General features: G+C 50.8%; 3 protein-coding genes across 3 annotated transcripts; 2 read left to right on the top strand and 1 right to left on the bottom strand.

The window, feature by feature from the left end:
- Positions 1–3,346: 3,346 nt before the first annotated feature.
- On the top strand, positions 3,347–8,534 carry LOC128501969 (phosphatidylinositol transfer protein beta isoform-like). The gene is made up of 12 exons (XM_053471635.1): positions 3,347–3,463; positions 4,345–4,375; positions 4,577–4,722; positions 5,103–5,194; positions 5,310–5,317; positions 6,399–6,473; positions 6,570–6,653; positions 6,726–6,803; positions 6,887–6,997; positions 7,341–7,463; positions 7,553–7,626; positions 7,921–8,534. Exons 1-11 carry the CDS (start codon positions 3,444–3,446, stop codon positions 7,598–7,600), a joined length of 816 nt encoding a protein of 271 aa, XP_053327610.1. The 5' UTR covers positions 3,347–3,443; the 3' UTR covers positions 7,601–7,626; positions 7,921–8,534.
- LOC128501967 (large neutral amino acids transporter small subunit 4-like) lies at positions 8,079–14,307 on the bottom strand. The gene is made up of 14 exons (XM_053471633.1): positions 14,096–14,307; positions 12,810–12,875; positions 12,467–12,623; positions 12,327–12,382; positions 12,143–12,219; positions 11,634–11,726; positions 11,161–11,288; positions 10,888–11,045; positions 10,319–10,477; positions 9,767–9,878; positions 9,330–9,438; positions 9,090–9,163; positions 8,888–9,011; positions 8,079–8,736 (listed from the first exon to the last, which is right to left on the bottom strand). Exons 1-14 carry the CDS (start codon positions 14,277–14,279, stop codon positions 8,590–8,592), a joined length of 1,644 nt encoding a protein of 547 aa, XP_053327608.1. The 5' UTR covers positions 14,280–14,307; the 3' UTR covers positions 8,079–8,589.
- Positions 11,722–22,064, top strand: IL27 (interleukin 27). The gene is made up of 5 exons (XM_053471634.1): positions 11,722–11,746; positions 20,776–20,948; positions 21,261–21,359; positions 21,453–21,647; positions 21,790–22,064. Exons 3-5 carry the CDS (start codon positions 21,264–21,266, stop codon positions 21,958–21,960), a joined length of 462 nt encoding a protein of 153 aa, XP_053327609.1. The 5' UTR covers positions 11,722–11,746; positions 20,776–20,948; positions 21,261–21,263; the 3' UTR covers positions 21,961–22,064.
- The last annotated feature ends 1,137 nt before the right edge of the window (positions 22,065–23,201 follow it).

Raw genomic sequence — 23,201 nt, 5'->3', positions numbered from 1 at the left:
CTCACCTGTGGGATGTCGGCGGCTCTGTACCTGACGGCCCCTGCTGGCTCTTCTCGTCTATCTTCTCCGGTCCTCCGGGTTCCAGCCTCGCTCCAGACCTTTGCTCTTTAATACTTACTTCCAACTCCTCCCCCTCCATCAGGATCTCCTCCCCCCTCCAGACACCGGTTACCCCACTCAGCCCTCCCTCTCGTCTATCCAACCCTAACCCAGGGGATCTCCTAAACCGAGGGAACCGGAGACAGAACGGAGCGGAGGGCCCCCCAACTCCTCTGCTCCTGAGCCCCCCAAATCCTCCCGACACCAGATCCTCAGTGCACCCTGCCCCTCCCCCATCTGCCATCTCCCATTCTTTAACCCTTTAATTGTCACGGTTGTAACTGCACAGCCACCTGTCATTAAACGGTTAACATCGCAGAATACCATCGCACCGGGAGCAATATTTGCCGGGATTTCGGGTTATTTTTTTGCGTTCTCCGCTGCTGTGCAAAAGTTTTAGGCAGATGTGAAAAAAAAAAAAAGAACGCTTTCGAAAAGAGAGACGTTCGGTTTTTTTTATCATTTAACCCCTTCAGCTCCAGGGCTTTTTCTGCACTTCGTAATTTATTTATCATATGCGGGTTTCATTATCATTCAGTTTGATAAAACCACCCAAATTTGACATCTTTTTTTTTTTCAGAAAAGGGTGCAAAAAAAGAAATAAAATAATTGCGTAAAAAAAAAAACAATATAGTTGTAACTGTGTTCTACAAGAATGAAAAAATATAAAAACAGGGTACTTAGCTTTTTAACCCTCTATTCATTCCTTGGAACACATATGTGGTAGCTTCCCCAAGGACTCTTCCTTCAAAAAGCCCCTTATAACAGGTATATGGATAAAACAGAACAAATTCTGGGGATACAGCTTTAAAAATACTCTGTAAAAAGAATAAAAACCACAAATGGTGCAATAACGTTTAAAAGGTTTAAAACAGCCCCCACTAGTCGTGCCAAACTCACAAGATGAGTTTCTTGATGTATTATAACGAGTCCCTGATGAAGTCAGCATATGACGAAACGCGTTGGACTCAGTTTCTTAAAACATTAAGCATTTTTAATGGGCTATTTTAAATAAAGAGCTTCTGGAAGATTCCCTGCCTGCCTATCATCCGTTTGTATCCAGCAGATGACCGGTTTTTAAAACTTTGAGGTGGTTTTAAAAAGTTCCAGTAAATCTTCAGGATTCCTCAGATCCCGGCTATCTTTAAGGCGCAGTTCCTACTACAATCTTGTGAGTTTGGCACGACTAGTGGGGGCTGTTTCAAACCTTTTAAACGTTTTTTGCACCATTTGTGGTTTTTATTCTTTTTACAGAGTATTTTTAAAGCTGTATCCCCAGAATTTGTTCTGTTTTGTTCGTAAAAAAAAAAGACTTAAAACATTTTTTTGCGTTGTCCGGCGACATCCCGATTACAGACGCACCCCGCATCCATCCTTTTGTTAAAGGGGGGGGCGCATCCATCACTTACATCGTACCCTGTAGGGTAGTTTCTTTTTAATACTTATGGCTTAAGGGGTTTGGGGGGGTAATGAGCGGGGGCAGGGGGGGTTACTTTTTACATGTAGCGCTAAGGCAATGGGATGTCATTAATATTATCTGTGCAATATGGAAAGATTGGCCTTAAGGAATCTCTCGAACATGTTATATATACCGGTGATGTCACAATGACATCACCAAGCTCAGTGTATTGTTTCCTAAATTATTTTGTTGTTTTTCCCACTTGTGAGAAGAACCATGGTCTTTCTTCTCAGCGCACATCACAGTGATCAGCCAGCAGGGGGAGCCACACTGCAGAATGAATTCGGGACCAAAAACAAGGAGCCCTGGGAGGGATGGTGCGGCCCCCACGGAGCCCTGAACTCAACATCGAGTCCGTCTGGGATTACAGGAATAGAGAGAGGCAACTGAAGCCCCGGAATCCAGAGAAGAACCGCGACGGCCAGCCGAGTTCCTTAAAAATCTGGACCAATCGGTGGCAGGAAAGCTTTCCCACTGAAATCATGCGTGGGGGGGGGAGTTGGGGGGTTAGGGGTCTTCGGCATCCTGCACACATTTTCAAGGAATAAAAAAATGATAATTTAAAGCGTTCCATCACACGGCTGGAGCGGCCCTTTAAAACCCGTCGCACGGCATATCTGAAAGGGTTAAAGTCCTCTGGGTCAGAGGCGATTGCCGGAGGCTGATACAGGTGACGGGGAGAACACAATGTGCCGGCGCATTCCGCGAACAAAGCACTCGTTTACCTTGACAGGTAAGGTGTAAGGATATGTAGGTGACGGGATTGTATGATGTCATCATTTTCCACCTTCTCCTTAACTTTGGACTATTTACATTCCTACATTCCATCACCGCCAGCTGCCTCTTACCTGGGGTATTAACAGCGCCCCCCTGTATATCGTTACTGGGGGGGTATTAACTGCGGCCCCCTGTATATCGTTACCGGGGGTAATAACTGCGGCCCCCTGTATATCGTTACTGGGGGGTATTAACTGCGCCCCCCTGTATATCGTTACTGGGGGGTATTAACAGCGCCCCCCTGTATATCCTTACTGGGGGGTATTAACTGCGCCCCCCTGTATATCGTTACTGGGGGGTATTAACAGCGCCCCCCTGTATATCGTTACTGGGGGGTATTAGCTGCTATCCCAGTATATTATTATCATGTTATATAGCACCATCATATTCCGTAGCGCTGTACAATGGGTAGACAGGACATAAGTAGCATGTAACATAACAAGATGATTTACAGATGCAATAGGTGAGGAGGGCCAGGTATTAGAACGCCCGGCTGGCAGGATCTAAAGTGTCAGAGTCCATCTTCGGATCTGATACCCAGCACAGGTTGCCAGGATATGAGCCACGCCACACCATCTGCTGGCGCTATATATATATAATAACAATAATAATAACAGTAACCGCAGAATGACACGGCCAGATCCCAATGGATCCCAAGCACTGTATTCCTTAGAGAGACTGCACTGGATCCCGGGGAGACCCTGAGAGGTCAGCAGGCATCCCGACCACAGGCAGATCACTGAATCCTAGAACGTTACAGATCCCAGCGGATCCCTCGTGCTGACAGGCCACAGGCAGATCCCAGCGGATCCTGATCCCTAATAGATCACTAGGATACATTGGTATTAGTTATAGAGCATAGGTAGTAGATCCCCGCGGAGCTCAGACAAATCACCCGGCGTCCCAAACCCAGCCTGTCAGAAACCAACCCCGAGTCGCTCCCGCCCCCGAGATAGAGTCCGTCCGTAATGCGCGTCGCAGGGTTCTGACGTCACCGGGTGCCTCCAGGAATCGGCAGAAGCATGCGTCCCTCCTCCTTCAGGCAGGGCGGCCTGGTTTCCGGTTTCCGGCCTGTGTTGCAGGGGCTGACAAGCAGAGGGAGGGAAGGATGGTCCTGATTAAGGAATTGTGAGTAACCCGGGAGGGGGCAGCCTGGGGTGGGAAGCAGGGGGGCAAATGATGAGCTGGGGCAGGAGGGGAGGGGTAAGTGTGGAAGGGCTGAAGCGCTACTGCTGTCAGGAGAAGCCGGCGGGGGGATGGGTGTGAGGTGGTCGGTGGGGCAGTTATTTCTACCAAGGGAGCAGAGATCCTGGCAGGGGTAATTACCTGTGTAAGTACCCTGTACTAAAGCAACACTCAACAGAAGCACTGTCACACTGTTCACCCAGGCTGGCTGAGTGTGCTGGGAGTGACTCCACACACAGCTGACAGGACAGGCACAGTTACCCCTGCCCAACAGCTGCAGTGCCTGAACAGCATGCCAAAGCCGGCTGGGTGTGATGGGAGCCACAGTCTGTAGGAGTTTGAGGGAAATCTATAGTTTGTCGGCAGGAAGTGGGATAAATTTGTGGGAATCGGCAGCAGGAATACACGGTTACCGGGGGACGCTATTGGCTGGCTGTGATACCGGATCGCAGGGATTGGCTGACACGGTGACAGGGAGGCCGCTGTTTGTGGGGACGGTTACGTTTAGTAAAAGATGATTGGTTACGATTTACTTGGGTCGGTTACATTTCATTCATTTATATAGCGCCAGCAGGTTCCGTAGCGCTGTTACAATGAAAATAAAGTTTAAAACTGCCGATAACATTAACGCCCATGTTAAGGCATCGAGAGGGGGAGAGTCCTGCTCCTTGGAGCTTACAATCTATCAGGTGTTTGGGGGAGACGTGGGGAGGACAGGTGGTTCGTTTTTGGATGCTGGCTGAGGGTATTAGGAGGATAGATTGTAAGATTCTGCGTGCGCGACACCGGCTTCTGTTTGTAACGTTGTGTCTCTCTCCCTACAGCCGTGTCTGCCTTCCCATCTCTGTGGAAGAGGTAAGCGTGTGTGTGTGTGTGTGTGACTGCGTGCGATGCGTGCGACTGCGTGCGATGCGTGTGTGTGACTGCATGCGATGCGTGTGTGTGTGTCTGCATGCGATGCGCGTGTGTGTGTCTGCGTGCAATGCGCGTGGTGTGCTGGTGCGAGCGACTTAACCCTGACACGTTTCACATGCGCGCGTCTCGTGGTGTCCCCAGTACCAGGTCGGCCAGCTCTTCTGTGTTGCTGAAGCCAGTAAGGAGAACACAGGAGGCGGTGAAGGGATCGAGGTCCTTAAGAACGAGCCGTACGAGAGGGATGGAGAGAAAGGCCAGTACACTCACAAGATCTACCACCTGCAGAGGTGAGTCCGAGTCCGAGTGCTGAGCGGGCCCTAGAAACGGTCGGCTTCTAGAGAAGGGCTGACTCTGACGTTCTCACGATCCACGGACCGACCCAAGGAGTTTAGTTCTTCTGCTTTATTACCTGGCAGGAAGCTGAATGTGAGATGTGCGAAGGTCAATGTCTTCCCCCAAGATAGCTTGTAATATTTCTCACACATCCATGATATTCAGCCGAGGAATCCTGCTCAGGAGCCTGTTTGTGTTTTTTTATTTTTTTATTTCTCCCCCCTCACAAACTCACCGTCTCTCTTCCTTCCCCATTTCCCTCCATCTTTTTCTCATTTCCCCTTTTTCATCTCTCTACGCTCTCGCTGCCCCCCCCCCGCTCCGTGTTTTGCAGTAAAGTCCCCAGTTTCGTTAAGATGTTGGCCCCTGAAGGTTCACTTGTTTTCCACGAGAAGGCCTGGAATGCGTATCCGTATTGTCGCACAAGTAAGTGAGGGATACGCGGCGTACGCACTGCGCTCTAATGAAACGGGATCGTTTGTTAACATCTCTCTCTTTCTCTTCTTTCCTCTTTCCGTCCGCAACCTCTCGGGATCTCCAGTTGTGACGGTGAGTAACCCCCCCCCCGGCCTCTCCTTATAATACGCAGTGAGACCCCCGGCCTTTCCTTATAATACGTATCGAGACCCCCAGCCTTTCCTTATAATACACATCGAGACCCCCGGCCTCTTCTTATAATACGCATCGAGACCCCCGGCCTTTCCTTATAATACGTATCGAGACCCCCGGCCTTTCCTTATAATACGTATCGAGACCCCCCGGCCTTTCCTCATAATACGTATCGAGACCCCCGGCCTTTCCTTATAATACGTATCGAGACCCCCGGCCTTTCCTTATAATACATAGCGAGACCCCCGGCCTTTCCTTATAATACGTATCGAGACCCCCCGGCCTTTCCTTATAATACGTATCGAGACCCCCGGCCTTTCCTTATAATACGTATCAAGACCCCCGGCCTTTCCTTATAATACGTATCGAGACCCCCGGCCTTTCCTTATAATACGGATCGAGACCCCCGGCCTTTCCTTATAATACGGATCGAGACCCCCGGCCTTTCCTTATAATACGTAGCGAGACCCCCAGCCTTTCCTTATAATATGTAGCGAGACCCCCGGCCTTTCCTTATAATACGTAGCGAGACCCCCGGCCTTTCCTTATAATACGTAGCGAGACCCCCAGCCTTTCCTTATAATACGTAGCGAGACCCCCGGCCTTTCCTTATAATACGCAGCGAGACCCCCGGCCTTTCCTTATAATACGTAGCGAGACCCCCGGCCTTTCCTTATAATACGCAGCGAGACCCCCGGCCTTTCCTTATAATACGCAGCGAGACCCCCGGCCTTTCCTTATAATACGCAGTGAGACCCCCCGGCCTTTCCTTATAATACGTAACGAGACCCCCAGCCTTTCCTTATAATACGCAGCGAGACCCCCAGCCTTTCCTTATAATACGCAGCGAGACCCCCGGCCTTTCCTTATAATACGCAGTGAGTGTATTTCTCGTAACTTTATTTAAAGATCTTGTCACTGGGCTAAGTAGAAGATTCCAGATGTTTCCCGGATTCCGTGGCGCTTTGTCGGGGTCTCTGTTTTTAGGGGGATGTATCTGACGCTTCTCTCTCGGTTTCAGAATGAATACATGAAAGACGATTTCTTTATTAAAATTGAAACGTGGCACAAACCCGACTTTGGGGAGAATGAGAACGTAAGTAACGTCTCTCTATCTGTCCTTCCTCGCCCCTCTGGTTTGATCCTTTTCTTCTCCGTCACTTTCCCGCCTTTTCTTCTCTCTCTGGCTCAGGTTCACGGTTTGGACGCCGAGACGTGGAAAGACGTGGAAGTCGTGCCCATCGATATTGCCGACCGCTCTGAGATCTCCGAGGAGGTGAGCGCCGCGTCTGCTCGTAGTGTTTAGAGGGATTCATTCATGCGTTTAATCCTCGTCCTGTCTCTCCAGGATTATAAACCCAACGAGGACCCCGCGACCTTCAGATCAGAGAAGACGGGACGGGGGCCGCTAAACCAGAATTGGAAGGTGAGGGGGCTTCGTCCGGCCGTGGCTGCGCCGAGCCTCGTCGTTCAGGTATCTCACGCATTCTGTCCTCCGTCTGCTTGCAGAAAGAGTTGGCCAATAACCCCTCGTCGCCTCACATGTGTGCCTACAAACTGGTGACCGTCAAGTTCCGGTGGTGGGGTCTCCAGGGTCGGGTGGAGAAATTTATCCACAAGGTGAGAATTGAAGAGGTTATGAAGCCCTCCTGTACCATGGTGTGGTACAATGGCTTTCAATCTGCTTCAGTGATGTCTTTGAAAGTACGTCCCCCCCCAATCACCCTAAAGGGTCTTCAGCCCCCCCCATGTACTGCTGCAGTTCAGTCATTGTCACAGGTCTGCTTTGCTCCAGTTCTGCCCCCCCCTCCCGATATGCAGTACCGTATGTACCCAGAGGTGAGAACGTAGGGTAGCTGGGTTGGGATTCCCATCTCTCAAGCTTTAATCGGCCAGCGTGGCCCTGCAGACGTGGGGCGAAACAGATAATTGATTAAATCTGCCCCTCTTAACCCCCCCACAGCAAGAGAAACGTCTTTTCACCAACTTCCACCGGCAGCTCTTCTGCTCGTTGGACCGGTGGGTGGACCTGAACATGGAAGACATCCGTCGGATGGAGGAGGAGACGCAGAAAGAGCTTGACGAGGTGAGGAGGGGTGCTTTGTGATCGATCGCCCCCCCCCCGAGCTGCATCTAATGACTGCCTAATACCCCCCTACTTGGTTTCGTTTACAGATGCGGCAGAAAGGAACTGTCAGAGGAATGAGCGCAAAGGATGAATAGAGTTCCTGGGTCCCCTGATATAACAGGTGAGGGGTCCGCTGGTCACGTGACACATCCTGCAGTACTCCCACTGACCACAAGGTGGCAGCATTTCTGCAGAATCCCCGGCGTCCATAAACATTTATAAAGCTGTACTGCTGAGCAGGGGGCATCATGGGAGTTGTAGTTCCAAATCCTCTGCAGAGCTCCTTGAAGTTTTAACGTGATGGCATTGGCCGTCGCGTGTTAGGTAATCACACTAGTCAGACTTACCGGTCGGGAATACCCGCTTTGTGATCCCTTTCTCGTGTGATATTTGAATTTCGTCTCTTTCCTGCCAGATTCCCCTCAGGTGGAGCCTGAAAGATCTTCCTAACGCTCAGCTGCTGGATCGTACCCGAGTGCTTCACGGGGGGTCTCACGGAAAGAAGACGAAGAGCTCGCAACCTCTTCGCTCGCCCTCTCCATCTTCGCCTTCATTGTTTTTTTTCTTTTGGTCTCTTTTCTCTGCTAACGGGCGGCGTCTGGTTGGCGGATCCCCGCAGCCACCCGCGCATGTTAGTGAGACGGACGGTATACAACCACTTAACCCTTTCCCTGCTGGAAAAGGGAAACTGTACATTTTTTTGGGGGGGACACAACGCAGCGGAAACGTAGAATTACGGTTAATGGGATTTATTGCGACCTCTGCGGAATGACGTTACACCGGCCCCTGTCCGCAGCGTACGATCAGCCCGGCGGGGGAGATGCTCTGCGGTTGCGCTCAGAGTGCCATTTGTGAGGGTCCAGGAGCGGCTAGGAATCACTATATAAAAGAGGGACCAGGAGGGGAGTCACTTGGGGCTGGGGAGGGCTGTAATTATGCCTGAGAGGGAGAGGCAATTAGTCTTTTTTTCTATTTTTTTTCTTAATGGGTAACTTGATCACATTTATGGAAATAAAACGATAAGAAATGCGCGCGTCTCGGCGTGGTCTGTGGCACCGCGAAGCTGCAGCTGGCAGCGGCACTTTCACACCGACGTCTGCTCGGAGCTGCCCGCCCTGCGGATGGCCGTGGGGTGAGACGGGGGCCGATGTGGCTCTTGGCCTCTCTTGATGCACAAAGAAAGAGGGACGGAGGTGGAGATCAGAGAGAGTCCGAGAAACGCGGCGTGGATCTGAAAGAGAGCGAGACGGGTTAGAGGGGGTGGAGGTGATGGGGGGGGGGACTGGAGGGTAGAGGGGATGGAGGCTGGGAATAAGAGGGGGGTGGTAGACCGGTGTGAGATGGCCGGTCGTGGTGCGAGAGGATGAGACGGCTTCACTCACCCAGAAGGGGTCTCCTCCTAGAGCGCTCGTCAGCAGCAGGAACAGCGGATGCTGGAAGAGCGTCAGGGCCGACGAGACAAAAATGTGGATTCCGAGGAGGGCCCCGAAGTGACTGGCGGGAAACCTAACCGGGAGAGATGACCGCGTTACTCCTACACGCCATACGAACACGCGTGTGCCGCACACGTCAGGCGATACTCACATGGAACCGAACAACGAGGAACTGAAGAGGAACGCGGAGCTTCTCACCGTCACGTGGAGCACGAAGCCCAGGATCTGAGAGCAACAAGAAAACGTTTACACGGGTCCTGCTGGGAGGGCCGCATGAGGGCCACGTGTGCCAGAGGGCTCATCGTTTTATCGTGTTATTGGGGGTGCTGTGACACGGGAGCGGAAGGTGGTGCTAAAACAGACACGCGTGTCAAACAGTATGAAGCGGTACCTGCACCCCTAGAGAGGGGACGAGACAGCTGATTCCGAACCCGACAACCGCGAGAGTCCTCACAGCGAAGGCCAACGACAGTCTCCTAATAAACCCCTGCTTCGCACACCTGTGGGGTAGAAATATTAGCGCATGTTTAACCCCCCCTGATGCCCCTCTCTCCTCCCCTGATGCCGCTCATTTCCAGGAGGTCAGAATGTTTGCTGGGTATGAGGGGATCGCAGGGTTCTACAGCCCTAAAAGCCCCGATAATGTGTATAGAAACAGCAGGAAACCGCTTTATAAACTAAATGGGGTGAATAAACCCCATTATTCTTCTAATAAATGCCCCACTCAGTTACACAAATAACTCCGCCCACAGCCACATCCTACCCACACCTCCTAAAACCAAAAGTGCCCCCGTGTCCAGTTAAATGTTGGGGTTGTTAGGTTTTTACCCCGCTTTCCCTGCCCTCTTTATGGCTCTCTCTCTGTGCAGCAGCAGCGAGGCGAGGGGCCCCGTGAAGAGCGCGAGCATCTGCAGGGCCCCGAACAGCGAGGAGAACAGATCTGCGCAAAACAAACCAGAAACGTTAATAAAATCCTTTCCGGCGGGCTCGGCGGAGACCCCCGGGGAACGTACCCGCCATGTGCCGCCAAACCCCCCCCCCGCCGCGGAACGTATCCGCCGCCCGCCCGCCGCCCCCCACGGAACGAACCGGCCGTGTGCCGACCCCCGTGGAACGTACCTGCCCTGCGCCGACATCCCACCCGCACCGCGGAACCTGCCCACCGACCTTCACGGAATGTGCCCGTCGCCCCCCCCCCAACGGAACGTACCCGCTGCCCCCTGTGGAACGTACCCGCCATGCGCCGACCCCCGCGGAACGTATCTGCCGCCCGCCCGCCGACCCCCACGGAACAAACCCACCGTGTGCCGACTCCCGCTGAACGTACCCGCCGTGCGCTGATCCCCCGGGAACGTACCCGCCGACCCCCGTGGAACGTACCTGCCGTGCGCTGATCCCCGGCGACCCCGCGGAGATGCAGGCTGAGCGATGAGATGTAGAAGTGAAGCCAGGTGAGGAGGAGCGCGTCGGAGACGAGGTGCAGCACGAAGAGAGGACTCAGGAGGCTCCGGTGCAGAGGGGGCCCAGAGGAGACGCCGTCTGCAGGGGACAGAGACACGGGGTGACTTCCAGGGGACATCGCAGAGCAATCAACAAGAATGTTCCACTAGTTGCTATGGCGATTGCACCAAATGTACCACTTTGCGGCAGGATGGCTCTTTATGTGTAAAAGCTTTTTGGATGAGATATTCCAAGACTGGGTCGGCTCCCTGGACTCAGAGCTGCCAGCCGGCCCCCGAGATCAGGGGGGGCCATATGCCACGAGCTCTCACACCTAAATAAAGGCACCTGCCTTGTTGGTTTGCTTTGAGTTACCCCTAGTGGCTGTATTTGGCATTACAGTGCATGCACCGAGGGTTTCCGTTACTGGGCGCCTGTGCACCTCCGGTTACCGTTACCGGGCTCCTGTGCACCTCCGGTTACCGGCACGCCCAACGGGCTCTTCTCACCCTCTGGTTTCCTGAAATCCATGTTTCTCCGGCTGCTCAGGATCCTCTCTTTGTCCCTCAGAGATTTCTGGAATTTGTATTTCAGGGACTTCTGACACCAATCGGCCTCCTCCGGCTCCCGACGCGCGGCCGCGTAACAGTCCAGCCGCAGGCGGACGCTGCGAGAGAGCGAGAGTGAGTGGAAGATATCCCAGCCCCTCCCCCCGCGCTCCCCGCCCGGCCCCCGCACTCCCCGCCCGTCCCCCGCGCTCCCCGCGAGATCCTCTGTATCACCTGTACTTGTGTCGTTCTCCGCTCTGCTCCAGATCCCAGCAGAAGAAGCTGTTGAGGAACATGAGGCAGGACAGCGCTCCAAATCCCAAGATCAGAGGCACAAAGGGGGTCCCGGAATAATAAATCACCTGCGGGGACACCCGGCAGAGAAGTTGAGGTCTTCTCACCAACCGACGGAGACCCCCGAGACCACCGACAGCCCACCGGCCACACGGACAGCCGCCGGCCACACGGACAGCCGCCGGCCACACGGACAGCCGCCGGCCACACGGACAGCCGCCGGCCACACGGACGGAGCGGACGGTGCTGGTTGACGATGTCTTCTCTCGCTTCCCTTTCATCTTTATCGTTCATATTAATGTCGGCCGCCTCTCCCTCCTCCTCACCTCCATCCCATCTTCCTCCGCTCCTTCTCCTCGCTCTCCCCATCCCCACTCACCCTGCCCTCACACCGTCCATGTTCTCCCCCTTACCTTTATCAGGGTGAACATGGTTGCCGATGCCGTGTAACACGCGATGACCAGAGGGGTGTAGACGGTATCCGTGTTCCCCAGGAAGAACGGGAGCTGAGGGCGAGTAAAATGCCGTGGGTGAGCTGCAGGGGCCCCTGGGATTAGGGCAACCGGGGCAATTTGAGGGGGTACTTCGTTGTGTGACGTTCTTTGTCAAAGGAGGCTGAGATGGAATGGAGGGTAAAGAGTTTTACTTTACTGAGAGGGGGGGTAGATACGTGGAGCAGCCTCCCAGCAGGTGTGGTAGAGGGTATTAAACATGCACGGGATGGGCTGATAAGAGTTTTTATGGTGTTTATCGCTCGCTGTGTTTATCGCTCGGAGTGAACGGATCGCTTTCCAGCTGAATTGTTGTATAAACACGGAGTGTTGTGAGTGGACACACGGCCCGCCCCGGGGCAGAAACTCATTAAAGTCGCCCTCGATGAGGACGAGGAGACGACCGAAGTCTAGTGGGGGTCCCGACTTACCATGAGAGAGGTGAACACCACGCAACTGCCCCCGACTCCTAGACCCACCAGGGCAAAGGGCAGGAGCAAAGAGAGAGCTGTGCAAAAAAACAGAGAGGGGGGCAAGTCAGACGGTGGCCCCCAGTGGAGGGGGTCGGGGGGCTTCTATGCTGTTGTCGGGGGGGGGGTAATACCCGGTACTTACTGTGAGGGTTGGTGCAGGAATATGTCAGCGTCAGTAGAGAGACAGCCACGAGAGCGCTGCGGGGGGAGAGACGTGGATGAGAGACAGACGGTGTATCGGGGTAGGAGGACGGGGTATTTAGGGGCAGAGACATCACTTACCCCCCGACCTGGCGCAGAGAGCGCAGCTGGACATATCCGAGGAGAAGCTGCAGGGGTAGAAATGTACCCCCCAGGAACAGAGAGCCCACCGAGAACCCCAGACTCAGGCTTTGCTCCTGAGACGGGCAAAATGTGGATGGTGGGGAGTCGGCTGGACCTGGGCGAGGGGGGAGAAAAAAGAGAGTGAATGAGAGAGGCGGATTCAGGACGGGGGGGGGTTCATGGACTCTGCCCCCCACCTGCAACAAAATACCCCACATGCCGGGACTTCACGCCGATAATCTGCCCCACGGCGGGTGTTATATCACGGTGCGCTTGGCGGTATCACCCGTCTCGTACTCACCCACGCTCCCCGCTCCGGGGTACTCGGCGGTACTATAGTTACTCCATGCATGCGCCGCTCTGGGATCTGAAACACAGGGGTAGAACCATCAGAGTCGGGGTTTATAGCAGTGGGGGAGGGGAGGGTGAAGGGGCAGATTTTCCAGGTGCTGGGGCAGATTTTCCAGGTGCCGGGGCAGATTTTCCAGGTGCCGGGGCAGATTTTCCAGGTGCCGGGGCAGATTTTCCAGGTGCCGGGGCAGAGTTTCCAGGTGCCGGGGCAGAGTTTCCAGGTGCCGGGGCAGCTCGCAGATTAAATTCTGATTAACAAACCTTCAGAAGCCACTAAAACTCATTTACCAAAATCTCACAATAAACCCAAAGAATTAAACCCAGCACTCAACCTCAGCGGAGTGGGTACTACAAGAAGTATCTGCCCCCCTGGAGGCAACAAATCAATTTCTGGAGGAGCGCAGGAGAGAGAACTGTGTGAGCGGCGTGACAACTGTGAGTGTGTGCGTCAGTGTATGGTGTAAGTGAGTGTGTGCGTCAGTGTATGGTGTAAGTGTGAGTGTGTGCGTCAGTGTGTGGTGTAAGTGTGAGTGTGTGCGTCAGTGTATGGTGTGTGAGTGTGTGCGTCAGTGTATGGTGTAAGTGTGAGTGTGTGTGTCAGTGTATGGTGTGTGAGTGAGTGTCAGTGGTGAGTCTAGAGATAGTGAGAGAGGAGGGAGTTAGTGTCGGTCGGCGGTCACTGGTTTATCTATACATGACACGGGGTCGGCTGAGTCCTGAGCTCTCCACCAGCACTCGCTTTAGTGAATAATCCCCATTTGAGTCTCGTGTTGAGCCCCTTGTGGGGAATTTGAAGCAGGAAGGAGAAAAGGTTTCTGCCGCTTCCTTGCTGGATAATGAGGTCACCGGGGTATTCCCAGTACCGGCAGGGTGGGCATTAAACTGTGTATGCGGAGCAGCCTCCCAGCAGAGGTGGTAGAGGGTAATACAGTGAGGGGGTTAAACATGCATGGGACAGACATACGGCTCCTGAATCTAAGACGAGACCAACGACTGATTAAGGTTTGAAAAACGGGAGACTAGACGGGGGCCGCCGGGGGCCGATCTGCCGGCGGGTTCTGGGTTTGTATGTTTATTTCACCCAGAAGCTCATATTATTCCAAGGAACCCGTTCTCCACGACCCCCCCAGCTCTTTAGATTGTAAGCTCTCGGGGCGAGCGGCTCCGACCCCTTTTAATCAGGTTAATGCCCCCCCCGGATATTCCGGTACAGCGCCGGGGTAATTACTCACGTACCTGGCTCGCAGCTGTCGGAAAGAACCCCGAGCTCCGCCAGCAGGGGCCCCAAAGAGCTCCAGCCGAGGAGGCCCCCCGAGAATAAGAGGGTCTCCGCCAGGGCTGAGCTCAGCAGCCACGCTCTGCGCAGCCGGCCCATGGGGAGCGCTTGTCGCGTGTGGCGTGTGCTGCGCTCGTGTTGCATGTGTGGTGACGTGTGGCTCAGACACCCCGACACGCTGTTTACACATCACAAAGGTGTCCTGACTCCCAACCACGCCGGCCAATCACAGACGGTGTGAAGCGGCGGGGGGGGGGGCGGTGTGTACAATACAACACAAGTATAAACACACACCGTGTGACACACACAATGCCGGCCCGTCCGGGGCAGCCAGGGGCCGAGGCGGAGGCGGGGGGAGGACACCTTGGGGCAGATAATGTATCCGGGGGGGGCGGAGGCATTCCGCTGACACCGGGGGGAGATTACTCAGGCTGCAATACAGAAATTTTATAGAGGATCAGCCTCCATTGCAGGCTCCCTCTATACGTCTAGGGGCGGGGGGGATAAAACAAAGAGCTGAACTGGGGATAATGGGGAGAGAAGGGCAGATAGAGGGTAGGATGAGGAAAGAAGGGCAGGTAGGGGGCAGGATGAGGAGAGAAAAGCCGATAGGGGTCGGGATGAAGGGCAGATAGGGGCAAGATGGGAAGAGAGAACGAGAGACAGACCAGCATGAGGAGAGAAGGGCAGATAGAGGGCAGAATGAGGAGAGAAGGGCAGATAGAGGGCAGGATGAGGAGAGAAAAGCCGATAGGGAGAAGGGAATTAGTTGATGTTGAGGTACGCGGCCCTGACGGAAGCCCCTCGTGGGGAGGGGCCCCATAAGGACAGGGGCAGCAGGGCCCCCCCCCGTGACCTGACTTTCTATAGTCACCCTGGGGTAAAATGCTACATATGTGGCAGAAACACACTGCTCCCTGCTCCCAAAAGTGCATTAAGACCCCCAAAATAACCAGCACTGGTCACATGATCGGGTCAGGTTTGTCCCTGCCTTTGCTCACATATATTTAACAAGAAAGGTTCAGAGGGTGGTAGATAAGTGGTGCAGCCTCCCAGCAGAAGTGGTAGAGGGTAATACAGTGAGGGTATTAAACATGCATGGGATAGACATACGGCTCCTGAATCTAAGACGAGACCAACGACTGATTAAGGTTTGAGTCGTTACAGCAGGAGAAGCGGGCGACTAGAGGGGGCCGGCGGGGGCCGATCTGCTGGCGGGTGATCGGAAGCTTCGATCTCTGATAGCTTAATGGAGGTATTAAAAAAAAACCTCAACAGGCCCTTTTTCATGGAGAACGGGTGACATTTGGGGCGGTGAGTCACTGCGCGGATGACTTCACTGCGTTTAGGACGGGGAAGCCAAAATATCTCAGGTTTTGGTTTTTTTCTTGAATTTGCTGAACGGGATGCGGCTTTTTTTTTTTTTTTTGAATAAGAGGCAGAAGTTCACAAATCGTCAGCGGGCCGGAGAACAAAATCCGCGCTCTGAATCGGGCGGCCCTTTTATTTCCTGGTGAAGCCCTGATGAAGGTCGCTGCCTTTGGCCGAACTGTAGGCAGCCAATGGCAAAATCAGGACTGTCCCATGTAAAGCGGGACAGTTGGGAGGCCTGCGTACATTAATACCTTCTTCTTAGCATTTACCCCGATTTCTATAATAAAGTGAACCAATCACAAAATCGTCACAAAACGACCCAAAAGCAACGCCTCATCCGGGTAACGATAATAAACATCGGTCTCTCTGTCGCGTGACGCCGGCCGTTACCGTGACGTCTCCATGGTGGTGGAGGATGTCTCATTGGAGACGTCACGTGGCGGACTCGTCCGTTGCTCTCTTTGGGGTCTTTCTGGTGATACATTGTTACGCTTCCCGACAGCCACGTGCAGCATGCGTGGCCGGTGGGGGTGGGGGGGGCTGACGTGGCATTAAGCGTGCGGAGGAGGAGGTGAAGGCCTAGAAGCGCCCCGCGTGCCGTCAGGAGAAAGAGGAAGCGCCGCTCGCTGAGTCCACAATTCTGCCTTTTAAGAGAAAAATCAGAAAGAATAAACTGACAATTCATACATCCGGCCGCTACCACTTTACTGGGAGGCAGTTCCAAGTAGCTACCACCCACTCAGAAAACTAAATAACTTAATACGGTGTATATTCCAAGATTAATAATAAGAATAATTATTATTATTATTACTGAAATAAACATTATTATTATTAAAATAATTATTTTTTCTCAAATAAACATCATTATTATTATTATATAGATATTTTAATCATTGTTTATTATTAAGAATAATCCTTTTTTTTTGTTACAGATATTCTCATATACCCACACATTATTATTTTATTTTTTAAATGAAAAAGAACAATCATTTTTAACATTTGTTACATTTTGTAATTTTTTTAAGCAGTAAATAAATTGCACAAACATGCGATAAAAAACGGCTATTAAAGCGTCCGCTAAGCGAGCGCCTGGAGCAAGAATTTCTCATTCAGGGGAGATCTGTTAATTTAAAGAAAACGGGGGCTTCTGAAACGGACGCTAAAACTACGCGGGGGGTCGTCCCGGAAATAAGCGAGGGACTCCTGGGCTACAGGTTTTTATTTAGGGGTTAAACTGATTTCGTTCACTTCTCAAAAAGATTGGAAAAAGCAAAAAGTGCACTTTTTGGGAAACAGTTTTGGTTCATTGCGTGGAATCCAGGGTTAAATTTGTATAGAAAGGGCCCTTCCGACCTGGACCGGCACGAGGAGGCAGGAACAAGTGGTTGCCAGGGTAACAAATGGGGGTCCCTCCAGGGGTCCCGGCAACCTCTGCGAGCTCTTCTTCCTGTAGTTACGCAAATGGATCTGAGTCCAGTTACTATTGGCTGGAGCTTTAGTGAACACCCATTAAAATACCGGTGACAGCCAATGAGATTTCACGTAGAAGCCTGAGGGAGCAGGTGGCCCCAGTCTGCTTCTTCTGGGGCCCTAGAAGAGACATGTAAGAGATTTCTAGATTGTAAGCTCCTGGAAGCAGGGCGCTCCTCACCTGTACAGCGCTACGGAATGTGATGGCGCCATACAAAACAATACATAATAATAATAATAATAATAATAATAATAATAATAATGATAATAATAATAGTAATAATAATGATAATAATAATGATAATAATAATAATGATAATAATAATGATAATGATAATAATGATAATAATAATAATAATAATAATAATGATAATAATAATAATGATAATAATAATGATAATAATAATGATAATAATAATAATAATGATAATAATAATAATAATAATAATAATAATGATAATAATAATGATAATAATAATAATAATAATAATAATGATAATAATAATGATAATAATAATAATGATAATAATAATGATAATGATAATAATGATAATAATAATAATAATAATGATAATAATAATAATGATAATAATAATGATAATAATAATGATAATAATAATAATAATGATAATAATAATAATAATAATAATAATAATAATAATAATAATGATAATAATAATGATAATAATAATAATAATAATAATAATGATAATAATAATGATAATAATAATAATAATAATAATAATAATAATAATGATAATAATAATGATAATAATAATAATAATAATAATAATGATAATAATAATGATAATAATAATAATGATAATAATAATAATAATAATAATGATAATAATAATAATGATAATAATAATGATAATAATAATAATAATAATAATAATGATAATAATAATAATAACAATAATAATAATAATAATAATGATAATATTATGAGATCACTGAAGGCTTCGAGGGGAAGCAGGAGCCAGAAGGTCCACCCACAAACGCCATGAGGAAAAACTGGCCACCAAAGAGGTGAGTGCGGCGGCTCGTGGATTCGGTGAGCGGCCACCAGCTTTCTAGGGGGATAAAACCACGAAAAATCCACAAACTGCCATGCAGGATAAAAACCGAAACCATAAAACCGCATCCAAAGAGGGGAAACGCTTGGTTTTAAAGGAAAATCATTTTTCAAGGTTTTTTTTTTTTAATTCATGGTATTTATTTTTGGTGACTAATTTCTTTTGTTTCACTGATGTCCCCGAAGTCACTTCCCCCCCCGAACGCTGCTCAATCCCTTTATGTGTTTATCGCTCTTTACCGTTCCTTAATATGTATCGAGACCCCCGGCCTTTCCTTATAATACGTAGCGAGACCCCCGGCCTTTCCTTATAATACGTAGCGAGACCCCCGGCCTTTCCTTATAATACGTAGCGAGACCCCCGGCCTTTCCTTATAATACGTAGCGAGACCCCCAGCCTTTCCTTATAATACGCAGCGAGACCCCCGGCCTTTCCTTATAATACGCAGTGAGACCCCCGGCCTTTCCTTATAATACGTAGCGAGACCCCCGGCCTTTCCTTATAATACGCAGTGAGACCCCCGGCCTTTCCTTATAATACGTAGCGAGACCCCCGGCCTTTCCTTATAATACGCAGCGAGACCCCCGGCCTTTCCTTATAATACGCAGTGAGACCCCCGGCCTTTCCTTATAATACGTAGCGAGACCCCCGGCCTTTCCTTATAATACGCAGTGAGACCCCCGGCCTTTCCTTATAATACGTAGCGAGACCCCCGGCCTTTCCTTATAATACGCAGTGAGACCCCCGGCCTTTCCTTATAATACGTAGCGAGACCCCCGGCCTTTCCTTATAATACGTAGCGAGACCCCCGGCCTTTCCTTATAATACGTAGCGAGACCCCCGGCCTTTCCTTATAATACGCAGCGAGACCCCCGGCCTTTCCTTATAATACGTAGCGAGACCCCCGGCCTTTCCTTATAATACGTTCCGCACTCCCGATCCTCCAATCGGGTGAGAGGGTTTGCCCGGAAGCCACGCCTTTTTTGTGGAAGCGCACAGGGAGGCCGGGTTCACGGAAAAGCGAGCAGAGAAAGAAGAAAGAAGACACAAGAAAAAAAGAGGCAAGAAAAGAAGCTGAGCTGCAGGAAAGGAGACGGGGTTGGCCGAGAAGGTAGAGAGACATTGAGGGAGTGTGAGTGTGAGTGAGAGTGTGAGTGAGCGTGGGACGCGATGTGTATAGATGGCGGACGCCGCGTACCGCTGTAGCGCCCCCGCGTGGAGTATTTCGTTTCTAGTTTCTTTGAAACTAATTTCTCAGCCCGAGGTCTCCCTTTATGACATAAAAAAGGAAGTTGAGGAAACCCCAAGAGACCGAATGCAAAGGGATTCCCCCGACACCCCATCCCACGGATCAAGGACACGCCGTGCGACCAGGCGGATAGAAAATGAAAGCTCTCGGGCGGTCTATAAAATCCCGCGCAGGCTGCACTCAGGACATACAGCGAGTGGAGCGCAGGACACCCACCGAGCGCAATGAACACTCTCATTCCAGGTAAGAGCCCACGGCTGCCACGTCACAACCCGTAGTGGAAGCCACACCAGATTCCGTGAGCGAGGGTCATGGACGGGCCGACGGGTCACATGCCGGTGGGGAATGGGGTCGGCCGGTGTCATCTTTCAGAAGGTGGTTTTGTGGGTTGTGGTGAGGGTTGACGTGCCAGAAGTCAACCACCATTTGTGGTCTGATGACACCCATTGAGGTCTTTCGTCGGGGAACCCATGTTCCTCTGGCTGGATGCCCTCGCGGTCACCGCTGTCTGTTGTCCACGGCACGGGGTCGATGAGCAGAGGGTCTTAGCCATGAAGCAATGATCAGCGTTTAGCCTGTAGGGTGACGGGATGTCCGTGGCTATGTCCGTGGCTATGTGTAAGGATAACATATAAGTATATGTGTTCAGATTCCCTCACTGTATTAGTCTGAACCGCTTCTGCTGGGAAGCTGTTTTGTTGCTCTACTACCCTCTGGTGAGTCCCCTGTTGTGTAATTCAGTGAAACACTTTGCGGTTTGTTTATGGCGAGCGTCTCGATGATGAGGACATCGCGCTTCCAGTCCTGGCACGAGGAGCCTGACAGTAAAACGACTCCACGGTCACAGGAAGGAAATTCAAATGTTTCTGAGATTAAGACTATAGGAAGTGAAGCCTGAGATTACATCATAGCGGGGAGAGAGGGGTAAGAGCGCAAGCAGGGGAACGAGAGCGCAAGCAGGGGAACGAGAGCGCAAAACACACGGAAGGAGAAGACACAAGAGAGCGAGAGAGAGAGAGAGTGAGAAGACACTCAGCACCGAAACAGAGAGAGAGAGAGAGAGAGAGAGAAGACACTCATCACGATACACAGAATGAGAGAGTGGACACTCAGCACCGAAACATAGAGAGGGAGTAGGAACTCAGGTAGGAAGCTTTTGACACGATGTCTTAGCCTTTTCCATATATATAACATATTCAGCCTTCGAAGCGGTGTTAGTTCATGCGCGTGCGGCTGCGAGGTGAGTGTCCATTAATTTGGGTTTTACTCTGTTAGAGAGATCAAGGCCAAAACCATAGAAAGACTGGGTCACAATTCCCCAGCGGAGCATTTGGGGAAGGAATAGAGAGTCTACGCCATTTGGCTGTATCGTCGCTCTCGTGGGGAGAGTCGATCTGGCTTCCCTACATAAGCTGATGCACGTAGCGCTGCCGGTGCTCTGTACCTAATCTGTCGGCTGGTTTTCCAGGTGCTTTGTGTGTCCTGGTGGTCGTCTGCGGAGGAGTCGACTCGGTGGAAGGGTCTTCGGATGACTCGAGAGGAGCAAAAGCGGAAGATGCCGACCTTAAAAAAGAGTTCGCTAACAGCCTGAAGCTGTCCCAGAAACTTCTGCGTGAGAGCAGGGCCATCGCCCGCTGCTATGTAAGTTTTGGGGGCTCTCCCTGTCCCGCCGCGTCCATCACTCTCGGTAGGCCCTGTCTGCCTGCGTGCCGGAGAAGATCCGGTGGAGGGCTCTCTGCTGGTTCTTCCCCGGTTGCCATGTTAATTCTGTAGGGAATCTTAGATTTAGAATGTAGCCTTCCAGATGTTCTTTGCCCGCTTTTACCCAAACCCTGCCGAATTTCCGATTGGGGAAACGGGCAGACTCGACGGGCCGAATGGTTCTTATCTGCCACCAAATTCTACGCTTCAATCTTTTCCTGGTGTTCACCCCCTTGTTCTTCCTCCTTTCAGCAGATGACAAAATTGCCCGGAACCCACCTGGATTTGGCCCTGGCGGACAACACCTTCCCCTCTCTCAGTATCGGTAGCAGCGACTGGCTGAGGCTCCAGGTGAGGTCTTCTCACTCTGCTTACTCTTTTTTGTTTCCATTTTGTCCACACCTTCCTCTGGTGTCCACCAACCTCTTCTCGCCCATTTTTCAGGCGGAAGACCGTCTCCGGCTTATGAACGAGGCTCTGCAGGTCTACCCCGGGTTTCTGGAGGAGCTGGAGAAGTGGGAGACACAGGAGGCTTCTTTGAAGACCAACCAAGCCGGGGGCAAACAATCCCATTTCTCTCATAAGATCAACCGAGCGCGCTTGGACCTCAGGGACCTTCTCCAGCACGTTCAATTCCAGGTCAGTGATCACAACCAGCGGTGACAGAAGGCTCTTCTTCTGGTCGTGACCCTACACGATTTTCTATGCTGGCCCAACACCTTCGACTAAAGCCTGCGCGATAAAGGCAACGTATTCTAACGTACCGTCTCCTCTGTTCCAGATGTCCTCTTTGGGAATGAACGTCCCTCAGCCTGTGACCCCCCAAAACCTCCCGGAAACCGGCAGTGAATGGCACAAGAGACTGCTGATGTACCAGGCCCTAAGAGGCATGGAGAAAACCGTGTACCGCGTGGTTAGAGAGTATACGGCTTTGTGCCTCGCTACTGTTTAAAGGAGGGGTGGTTGGGCTAATGGTCACATGACCCGATCCGAACCCCCCCTCCAAAAAAACTCCTGACAAAGACGCTCTCAAATGTGATGAAAAAAGATAACCAAGATTTGCTACCTGAGCTCTGCGACCCATAAATATGTTTTTTTTTACCCATTTCTTGCAATTGGAGTGCCCAAAATGCCAAAAACTCGCGCAGGAAGTCCGGGGGGGGGGCGCACACAGAATCCGTCCTTCCGCCCGGGGAATAACCATTTCTCACAGCATATACCTCGTTGCCTCATCCGTTTAAAAAAATATATATTTTCTATTATTTATTTTGACAATTTTAATGTATTTAATGTTATTTATTTGGCTGCCGCACTGAATTCTGGGATTCCGGGCAGATTTTTAAACTTTTTATTTTATATGAAACCGAATAAAAATAAATACAATTTCCAAAATTTCCAAGTTCCAAAATGATTTATTCGAAGTATGTTTTCTCGGGTAACGTTCATTATTATTTAATAGGATGCAAAATATAAAAAAAAGCAAATTTCCTGAAAAAAATCAAGCTCATAGGTCATGACATCATAGAATTTCCCATCAGATCAGCCGCATTCGTTCCGATCTGTTCTGCTGTATAGACTCAGACCTTAATCAGTCCTAACCCCCGGCCTTTCTTTATAATACGCAGCGAGACCCCCCGGCCTTTCCTTATAATACGTAGAGAGACCCCCGGCCTTTCCTTATAATACGTATCGAGACCCCCGGCCTTTCCTTATAATAAGTATCGAGACCCACCGGCCTTTCCTTATAATACGTATCGAGACCCCCGGCCTTTCCTTATAATACGTATCGAGACCCCCTGCCTCTCCTTATAATACGCAGCGAGACCCCCGGCCTCTCCTTATAATACGTATCGAGACCCCCGGCCTCTCCTTATAATATGTATGGAGACCCCCGGCCTTTCTTTATAATACGTATGGAGACCCCTCTGTCTTTCCAGGACATGCCCCACCAAACGCCATTTTACAGTCCTTCACATCTTGATGCAATCCAAGAACATATCAATGTCCTTCAAGGAACACAGGCTCTGTCAAATCAATTACACCACCTGTGTTCAAGTATGGAATCCTGACTTGACATTAGTAATAGAAGCGAGGTCTGTACACAGACAACAAAATCAAGCTTTATGATGCAAGCGATGGAGTCCCCAAAATAAGCAGCTCTACCACCAGTTTTAAGTAGAGCCTAGGTGTGAT

This window comes from Spea bombifrons, chromosome 7 (genome assembly GCF_027358695.1).
Source record: "Spea bombifrons isolate aSpeBom1 chromosome 7, aSpeBom1.2.pri, whole genome shotgun sequence".
Lineage (NCBI taxonomy): Eukaryota > Metazoa > Chordata > Amphibia > Anura > Pelobatidae > Spea > Spea bombifrons.
This window is presented reverse-complemented; position numbering and strand designations above follow the sequence as displayed.

Coding starts and splice junctions, on each gene's coding strand:
- LOC128501969 (XM_053471635.1), top strand. CDS start 3,444: ATGGTCCTGATTAAGGAATT. Junction 3,464..4,344: donor ATGGTCCTGATTAAGGAATT/GTGAGTAACCCG, acceptor CTCTCCCTACAG/CCGTGTCTGCCTTCCCATCT. Junction 4,376..4,576: donor TTCCCATCTCTGTGGAAGAG/GTAAGCGTGTGT, acceptor TGGTGTCCCCAG/TACCAGGTCGGCCAGCTCTT.
- LOC128501967 (XM_053471633.1), bottom strand. CDS start 14,279: ATGCAACACGAGCGCAGCACACGCCACACGCGACAAGCGCTCCCCATG. Junction 12,220..12,326: donor TTCCTGCACCAACCCTCACA/GTAAGTACCGGG, acceptor TTTTTTGCACAG/CTCTCTCTTTGCTCCTGCCC. Junction 9,439..9,766: donor AAGAGGGCAGGGAAAGCGGG/GTAAAAACCTAA, acceptor TCTACCCCACAG/GTGTGCGAAGCAGGGGTTTA.
- IL27 (XM_053471634.1), top strand. CDS start 21,264: ATGACAAAATTGCCCGGAACCCACCTGGATTTGGCCCTGGCGGACAAC. Junction 21,360..21,452: donor GCGACTGGCTGAGGCTCCAG/GTGAGGTCTTCT, acceptor CCCATTTTTCAG/GCGGAAGACCGTCTCCGGCT. Junction 21,648..21,789: donor TCCAGCACGTTCAATTCCAG/GTCAGTGATCAC, acceptor CCTCTGTTCCAG/ATGTCCTCTTTGGGAATGAA.